Here is a 9,615-nt window from a genome sequence, read left to right on the forward strand (position 1 = left end):
TTACTAGTATGCAACTCGAGGTCGCAGACACGAGTTGTTTTATCGATTACGGATAACTTGTACAAACTAGGTATATGTTTTCCTACGTACAAAGGTTATCAGTTATCAGTATTATGCATGTGCAGTTGTTCCTATTGTCTAACAAATACGAATTCAAAACTTGAATAATTTTCCTTAACGTGTATAAAAGAAGAGATGGTTTACAAGTATGTATTAACAAACATTTAATTAGCTCGCCCTGGACCTGGGGACGTTGGGGACACAGTTCTGCCCGTCGCCTCAGATTATTTTTTACAAGCATTTAACGCAAAAATAAGTTTCATTTTAGACACAAGCTTTTATAGCTGACTGTACTTTTCTTTCCACAGGCAAATACTAATCGAGGCAATTCTAACAACCCCATACACAATTACATAGGTAGGTTAAAGGACATTAAAATATTTTTGTAGAAAGTTCTTAGACTATCTAAATACAACCTAAACCACCTTCCGACAACTTCTGCATTTTATGATATCCATACGGCTATTTATTTCGGCGCGACCTACCCTGACTTCGCCATTTTAAAAAATTCCCAAAACCTGGATTGACAAAAAATCTAGATATTCAATCATACCTACTAGAACTTATTCACAAAATTTCACGAGAGTCGGTTGAGAATTGGGTCCTGCAGAGGAGAACATCCGGACATACCATAGCATTTTACCCAAGTTAAAACGGAGACCTTCGTTAATGCTTCGATCATTTACCACAATACATTTACTTTAATAATGTTCATTATCATTATCAAGTTCATAAATAAATATTGAGAACACAAAAGGGCTGCCGCAGCCCTGAACCAGATACACTGCTGCGAAATATCCCTACAGTTGACATCCGAATATCACCTTTACTCATAAATCTATAAAACCTTATCTTTAACAGTACTCCTAACCACCGTAACTATCATGCGCAAAACTATACAACCCAATAATATCACAATTAAAACAGCACTCAGTACAATGACTAGCAGTTGCACATCGTAGTATTCAAACCAGTGCATATTGGCGGCGGGCGCGCGGAGATGCTTAGTGCCATGGCGAAGTACGTGCTCCGTCCACCAGATGGCGCGCTCTAGGGATGATGTTGGTTGGTCGTTCATTAGGGTTCTTAGGCGGATTATGTTTTCTCGGTAACTGTAAAATTATAATATTTTTATGCACATTTAATTTAGTAACAACACAGTAGAATTCACATTCAACATTATTATTTAAGAAATAGCATAATTCTTGTGCTTGGCAAACTTTATACGATATAAATTATCTATTTTATTAACGAGTCAAATCAGGTATTTTTTATGAAACGTCAAAATTTAAGTAATTAGTTAAAGTAGTATTTTTTTAATATTATAGGTAATTAAGTAAGAGAGGTGTATCGAATCATGTCGCATTCGAAATTCTCCAGTAAAGATATTTTAACAGTCGCAGACATTTAAATTCTTCCTTCATTAAAAAAAAATCTTACCTTATATCCTCAATAACATCTTTAACTGCACTCCTCAGCGTGTCTTCGTTGAGATCCTCAAGGTATATTCTCTTTCCAATCTTGTGAACTTCATACTTTTCCACATTATAAAATTGGTCGCCATTCATAGGAATGCCTATTACTGGCACCCCTCCAGTGATTGTCTCGTCCGTTGATTGCAAACCTCCTTGCGTAATGAACAGTTTGACTTTTGGATGTCCTGTAAGCGAATTATGGATGGCTTTATTCACGTGATAAAATAAGTGTCACTTTTTAACACCATGTGATTGAAAGAGACAGACACTGCTTTTATCACGCTGTCACATAGACATACACGACCATAATATCCCTGCTGTAAAATTTAGACACAATTATTTAAATAAAAAGGAAAAATATGGCAAGTATAAACATTGTAAATAGTCTTTATTCAAGTGCACTAATAATCGTACGCCTGACAGGCAAATTATAGTGAATCGACTAAAATACCTACCTATTAGGTAACCTTTGTGTACACCTATAATTAAACAATAAATGGTACCTATCTTATTTTATCTTATCTTTAATATCAGTTAATAAACAAGAGCATTTACCGATACAAAGTATCCAGGTATGCACAGTCAGCCGTAAAATTGCATGGCCGCTTTATGAATGAATTCATTAATTGTGTCATCATCTTCCTCGCGTTGACCCGGCATTTTGCCACGGCTCATTTATGGTGTGTTCATACAATTTCGCTATGAATACATATCAAGTAGATGCTTTTATTACATGTTTATATTTTATGATTTAGGCTTTCGTATAAAATTTGGTACTAAGTTTTGGTATAGTTTAGTTTAGTTTAGTTTATTTATCTCAATATACAATTTTCATACAGGTAAAATATACATACATTTCAGCTTGTACTACTTGTCGTATGATGATCGTTTTTCAGAATAATAATAAGAATTAGAACCGAACATCAAAACATAAAATAAAATAAAATTAGTACATAACAAATCAAAAAGAATTCAAATCGAAATAAATTAAAAACGTCAAAATGTCACAATAGTAAAAAATATAAAAATAAAACAATGTCAATAGAAAAATTAAATCAGTTTCAGTACTAGAAAGTACAAATCATAGAAAATGATGTCAATAAAAAATTAAAATTAATACTAAGTCTAAAATAATATAACATAATAAAAACAATTTTTAAATAGATCTAGTACTGTATAGTACGCATCAATATCAAGTATCTAATATTTATTTAATTATCTGTATATATTCTTTTACGGAGTAAAGTTCCTTTTCCAACAAAAGGCTCTTCAGTCTGCGTCTAAACGTTTCCTCATTAGTCTCCTTTTTCAAGTCGACAGGTAGGTGTTCATAGTATGTCGGCCCTATGACTCGTGCGTTTTTTGCTTGCAGTACTGTGCGACGCGGCACTGTCCGGAGTTTACCCGTACTACGTAGGCACTTACCTATCACTTCCACTCGCTTATACTGTCCTAGGTTTCTTCGTGTGTACATAATTACCTCGAAAAGATACTGAGAGTAGTGTGTCATTATTTGGTGTTCAGAAAACAAGGTTTTGCAGGACTGTCTCTGATTAAGACCGAGCATTGTCCGCAACGCCCGTTTTTGCATACGTAACACTCTCTCGGCATCAGTTGAGTTGCCCCACAGAATAACACCATAAGTCATAAGCGAGTGGAAATGGGAGAAGTATGCTTGCCTCAGCGCATCACGGGAAATCAACGGCTTTAGTTTACGTAGTGCGAACACTGCACTACCAAGCCTGTCGCACAACGAGTCCACATGGTGTTTCCAATTTAAAGTAGGGTCTAGCGTGAAACCTAGTAACCTACACTTGTCACTCATCGGTATTGGACACTGAATGTTCACGCCCGAGACGCACCTGCCAGAGAACAGCATTACGTTTGATTTGTTCATGTTGAGTATCAAACCGTTTGTCGAAAACCACGTTTGCAGCTGACCGCATATTATATTTATTTTTTGGTTTAATTCATCATACGTGCGTGCTTTAACTACTACTGTCGTATCGTCAGCAAACAAAGTGATTTCTCCTTCCTTTATGGTGGATGGTAGGTCGTTTATAAATGCAAGGAAAAGGGTGTTTCCTAATGCTGATCCCTGCGGAATCCCTACTGTCACGCTGCCTCTCCCCGACCGCATTCTTCTTCCACCGGTCATTACCTCTACCGTCTGGGTTCGGTCTTCTAGGAAAGATTTTAAAAGCTCATATCCCCTTCCCTGCAGTCCATAGCATGCCAACTTTTTCATTAAAAGATCGTGGTTGATCACATCGAAAGCTTTCGACAAGTCACAAAATATGCCGGCTACTTTGTACTTGTCGTCGATTGCCGATGATATGTTATCGATCATACTAAAGGCTGCTGTGGTGGTGGACATGCCTTTACGATAGGCGAACTGTCTGTCAGTCAGTAAGTCTGTTTCAAGGTGGTTTATTAAACACTGTGATATAATTGACTCGATAATTTTGGAGATACTGGGTACTATCGATATAGGTCTGTAGTTATCGACCGATGTTTTTTCGCCCTTGTTTTTGTACACGGGGCAAACTCTTGTGCATTTAAGCGTATCGGGATAAACACCGGTCGAAAACATTTCGTTTATAGGGAACCGAGATCGACCAAATCTATAAACGGCCTTGATTTGCCGCTCGCCACGCCAAGCGCCGCTCCGCGGGGCCTAAAGGGTTCCAAACATCGCATCGGGATGTTCTTTGAATTTATTATACGCGATATATTTTTTATAAAGTTTACACAGTTTTAATTTATGAGCAAGTTAGCTGAAGACAATATTATTTCAGTTTTAAGATAAGCTAGGTATACATGTTGACTCACTTAAAAGGTCAGACTGCGGGAACCATTTTGAAATCTTAATATTCTTCGTTCGGCCTGGGAGCTCGTCTTGGTTCCACTTCCATAGAACGTCGTAAGGTAGATGTGACAACGCGTTTATAATAAACTGGATCTTTTCTCTGGGTAGGGTAGAGGTGTCGACGTTTGTGCCAAAACTGATGTAGATCACGCCATGCTTCGAAGAATCGAGGTACTGCTTTAGATCCTTAAAAATACAATACCGCATTAAGTCCATAAAAACCGGTCAAGTGTGAGTCGGACTCGCGCACGAAGGGTTCCGTACTATTACGCAAAAAACGGCAAAAATCACGTTTATTGTATGGGAGCCCCACTTAAATATTTATTTTATTTTTATGTTTTTAGTAATTGGTTGTTATAGCGGCAACAGAAATAATCTGTGAAAATTTTAACTGTCTAGCTATCACGGTTCATGAGTTACAGTCTGGTGACAGACAGACAGACAAACAGACGGACAGAGGAGTCTTAGAAATAGGGTCCCGTTTTTCCCTTCCGGTACCAAATCCTAAAAAGGGTTAATACGCTTTCATCACCTCCTTGTCCTTGTGACGGCATTTAAATAAGAATTCTTTTAAAATATACTGAAATAAATATTTATTCATTTGAAATTACTACCTATCTAAATACCTACACCTTGATTTGCCTGCCGTTTTTTGTTGTTAAAGTATGAAGGTCAATATTTGGTCCTCGTACCGCTTGATTTTTAGTTGCCACTAAGTAATAAATACACAATCAAGTTATATTGTTATATACCTAATGAATAGGTACTGCAGTTTTATTAATATGTAATTTAATATTAATTTCTCGACAAGTAATAAGCCAAAAAACATACCTGTGGTAAATCCTTTTCTGGGTTCTGGTGCATTCCTCCAATGTGAATCACGCTAGGAGGAACTGGTATATTGCCTTCCCATATACGGTGAATATTTAGGAACATCATACCAATATTATTATTTAATTCACTCAAAGGAGGAGTGTCTTCACCAAAAATCCTTCTTAGAACCGCATTTTCATGTTCTTCTGAATTTCGGAAGTCGTTCATTATAGTAATATATTTGTAGTATTCTGTAACTTTCTCCCAAAGTGATAGATTGTAAACACGAGTAGCTATTGATTGAGGGTAAAGCAGAGGATGAATCGGGGCTCCCATGACGTCATAATTATCATTAACAGCACCAAAAGAACTAACTGCAATAACTGGCGCTTTGATAACATGTGAAAATCCAAGAGCAAATCGTGTCCAAGCTTCTACTAGCAACAAATCATAACTGTTATTCTTGTTCTGAATAATGTCTTGTACTTCAGCAACTGCAGTTTGTTTCTTGAATACTTCAAAACACGCGTCATTGAAACCTTGAATTTGGCTTCTCATATCATTTTTGTCACCGTTTTTGTAGTTTGCTATTACTTTTCTCCAAACTTCGTACGATATGTCGTGTACGTCAATTTCTGTCAAATTTGCTGGAGCTTGTCCTTTTGGGTAGGCTGGGTCTGTTGTGACGACGGTGACATCATGTCCTCTCCTTGCTAGTTCGTGTGTCAATGGTCTAAACACTACTTGATGGCTTATAGAAGGTGTTGGAAACACGGCAAAGATCCTGGCTGCGTCGCTCGAACATAGTAACGCGCACACAAGCGCTATCAATCGGCTCATGGTAAACAACTCAGTAAAATAAATCTGTGCGGCCGTATATATTGCTTACCGCGAGGTCACGGACACGAGTAATTTTTTGTCGAGTGATACAAAAACTAGGTTTCGGTGTGATGATAACGTCTTATCGTTATGTTTGTCTGTGGATTGTAATTGCTTATGACGTGTTTTAACTGTGGTTAATTGTTTTACAGCAGATGTTGACGAAGGTTCGGAAAAGATGAAGGCGACACCAATTACAGTTTTACAACGAATATATTAATCTGAGCGATCAAATTACATAAAAAATGTGAAAAAGTAAGTAAATCGCGAGTATGTATTGTTAGCGGTGTGTGCGCGCGCTTTGGCCGAGAGCCCTGGAGGAATTGGCGCGTTGATGAGACCATGGTCTAATAAAACATGGTCTTCTATTCCCAGAGTGACACGGGCCTACGTCACAATAACATTGCCACTTTATTTCAACATAACATGTTACATGGGTACATTATAGCTATGGTTAATAAGTTAAAATATTTCTTTATAATTTTATAATTTTCATTTATAATGTATTTTATCTTAAATTTTACAATAACACGTCAAATTATTCGTTAGCAATATCTTCCGATTCACGAAAGAAATTTCAGACGTTCGGGTAATTCTGTTTACATTACTGGCAACCCAGGATAGCGCTGTCACATTTGACAATTCGGATCTAGATAACTTCATGCCCTGACCGTCATCCTTGTCGAACACGTGTTAATTGTTATTTCCTTCTCGCTCAGTGTCAGCAGTCGCAGTGTTTTCCAAACTTTTCACGTCGTAAGCTTGGTAATTAATGTGTAACTGTGAATTAGTTTTTTAAACGTTTGTCTTGTATAGATAAATAAAGTTTAATTTAATACATTAGATTTGTTTTATTTTACTATGTTTCTACATGAATAACTTAAAATTAATGCCGTTAAAATAATTTTCACCGTTGGTTAAAATTCTCCCACATTTTAAAGTTTGAGAACCTGTAAACAGCATGATGACGTAGGCCCGTGTCAGTTAGGTCATACGCGAATCTCGGAATAGAGTACCAGGTGGAGTATATTATTATACCATGGATGAGACCACAGCCGGCGGAGGCGGGGCGCAGGGCGCGGGCGCGGGAGACGGGGGACCCGGTCTGTGAGTCCTCTAGTTCTAGTGGGGCGCGCTAACAGCAGACATTAACAAAATTATATGAAAATGTATATTATTACATACAAGGTCTAGCAGCCATATTCGAACTTTAAGATACGTCAAATAATAGATATGGAAACGATATGGATCGGATATGTCAGTGTCAAACAAGTGTCAAAAGTGAGGTTTCTACGAACAAAAACGTCACTTTTGACACTCGTTTGACACTGACTGTTCACGCCAAATCAACGAGAATCCATGGCTCGTTGTAATTAAAAGGTATAAGTAAAATCAGTCAATTCATTCGTTCATTCATTCGTTGCAATGGACATTCATACAGCCGTTGCATCGCCCCTTCTATACGACCACTCGTCGCGAGCGGACGCGCGCCCGGAGGCGCTGGCGGGAGCTGACCCGCAAGTCAGTTCCGCCATTTTGTTCTCAGTATAATTGTCATACATTATGCCGAGGCGGCCCTTAGTTAACAAGTCAGTAGTTTACGTATTAAAATAAGATGAATCGCTAGAGTTAAGTTCAGTTAATATAATAGTTCAGTAAATTCAGTGCCTTTCAATAACGACGTCACGTGGTCCTAACCCTGAACGGGTTCTCTCCTCATCACAGCCGCTAGGGCAGCGACTGTACGTCCCGCAGCTGGCAGGAGAGCTGGAGTCGTCAGCGGAGCGCAGCGACGGCACACTCGACGGCCGGTAGCTGGTCGTCGCAGCCACGTGTCTCCAGGTCAAGAGTATACGGAAGCCTAAGTACTAGATCATAGGAAAGATAGCTGGGGCAGCTCCTATAATACATGTGTACTTGCGCGCCAGGGAAGCGCCAAGGACCATTGGTGGCCCATGCTTAAAGTAAGAGAGACGAGAGAGAGGGAGTAGCTGACGCAGCTGCCGGCCTTTGTCGTCATCATTTATGGTTGCCCAATCGGGGATCTAGGACTGCCCGCTTGTGGCATATTCATTTTAGGCGGAACCCATGAGGGGACTGCATTTGTTCGATTCATTTTTGGTGGCCCATGAGGGGACCGCCTTTGTCCGATCCATTTTTGGTGGCCCATGAGGGGACTGCATTTGTCGTATTCATTTTTGGTTGCCCATGAGGTGACCGCCTTTATCCGATCCACTGACATATCCAATATATATCGTTTCCATATCTATTATTTGACGTATCTTAAAGTTCGAATATGGCTGTTTGTCTAGATACCACATTGATTACGCTTTCATTGACTTTATCAATTCAACAAACCATATCAATAATTCTATAATTCACGAAAAGCAGTTTGGTTTAAAAAAAATAAAAGTACATCACAACTCTTGTCATTGTTTACAGACGAAATTAACGAACATTTAGAAAAAAACACCACATACTTGCCGTAATGATTGATTTTAGCAAAGCTTTTGATACTTTGGACTAGGGTTCGCTCCCGGGAAATACCGGAACTGAAAGTACCGGGAATTCCCGCGATTTAGTGCCAAGCAAAGAACCGGGATTTCAAAATTAAATTCCCGGTACTTTCGGGATTTTCGGGACTAACATTTCCGGTAAAATATTTGACTGTTTTCTGTTACTTAGCATGAAATATCATAATTTTTAAAGAAATATGTTTTATCTATCTAAGACCGACTCTATTTAATACTTTTACGGCTGACCACAATATTAAATACAAAACAAAAATAGTCAATGGGTTTGACAATGCAGACAACATAAAATTGCGTAATTTGAAACTTTAAGGACATAAGTGTTTCAACGATAAAAAAACGAATAATTAATTATTTGTACACTAAATACGACCAAACAATATAGATAAATTTTGTAGATAGTAAAAATATGACATGTAGATTAGGATTAAACCAAAATTATATTATTTAGTAGTATAGTACGCAGAGGCATTCCATATCACAGTTAATGTAGGCAATGATTGTGTGGCTTATATAAAGACACATATTATCGTAAAAAAGAAGTATGTGTACCTTTGCTATGGTACTTTTTATATTGCGCCAATGTTTAGAGAGAGATTCATGGTCGTCCCTAGTAGCATTTTCGTTGGGGCCTACGGTGCCAACGGTAGGGAAAACGTTGGGATGAGGTTCGTTCCGTAGCCAACATTAATTTAGTATTGGCCCACCATCGCATTTACCAACATTCGCTGTGGCACAGATGCCCAACAATGGGCCTTTGTGTATTTTGGTACCGTTGGCTAAACAACGATAATATTCGTTGGCCCAATGATGACATATATCGCATTTACCAACATTGGCAGTGGCAGTGATGCCCAACAATGGGCCTTTGTGTATTTTGCTACCGTTCGCTAAACAACGATAACATTCGTTGGCCCAATGGTGACGAATACCGCATTTACCAACATTGGCTGTGGCACGGATGCCCAACAATGGGCCTTTGTGTATT

The 9,615-nt window shown here is 38.4% G+C and overlaps 1 protein-coding gene across 1 annotated transcript; it reads right to left on the reverse strand.

Moving 5' to 3' along the window:
- Positions 1-754: 754 nt before the first annotated feature.
- Positions 755-5,893, reverse strand: LOC134801256 (UDP-glycosyltransferase UGT5-like). The gene is made up of 4 exons (XM_063773787.1): positions 5,236-5,893; positions 4,368-4,590; positions 1,501-1,720; positions 755-1,172 (listed from the first exon to the last, which is right to left on the reverse strand). Exons 1-4 carry the CDS (start codon positions 5,773-5,775, stop codon positions 899-901), a joined length of 1,257 nt encoding a protein of 418 aa, XP_063629857.1. The 5' UTR covers positions 5,776-5,893; the 3' UTR covers positions 755-898.
- Positions 5,894-9,615: the final 3,722 nt, after the last annotated feature.

This window comes from Cydia splendana, chromosome 21 (genome assembly GCF_910591565.1).
Source record: "Cydia splendana chromosome 21, ilCydSple1.2, whole genome shotgun sequence".
Classification (NCBI taxonomy): domain Eukaryota; kingdom Metazoa; phylum Arthropoda; class Insecta; order Lepidoptera; family Tortricidae; genus Cydia; species Cydia splendana.

Excerpts from the sequence above, each read along its gene's own strand:
- LOC134801256 (XM_063773787.1), bottom strand. The coding sequence starts at position 5,775 with ATGAGAAGCCAAATTCAAGGTTTCAATGACGCGTGTTTTGAAGTATTC. Across the intron at positions 4,591-5,235 it reads CAGAAAAGGATTTACCACAG|GATCTAAAGCAGTACCTCGA; the intron begins GTATGTTTTTTG and ends TGTATTTTTAAG. Across the intron at positions 1,173-1,500 it reads GATGTTATTGAGGATATAAG|TTACCGAGAAAACATAATCC; the intron begins GTAAGATTTTTT and ends ATAATTTTACAG.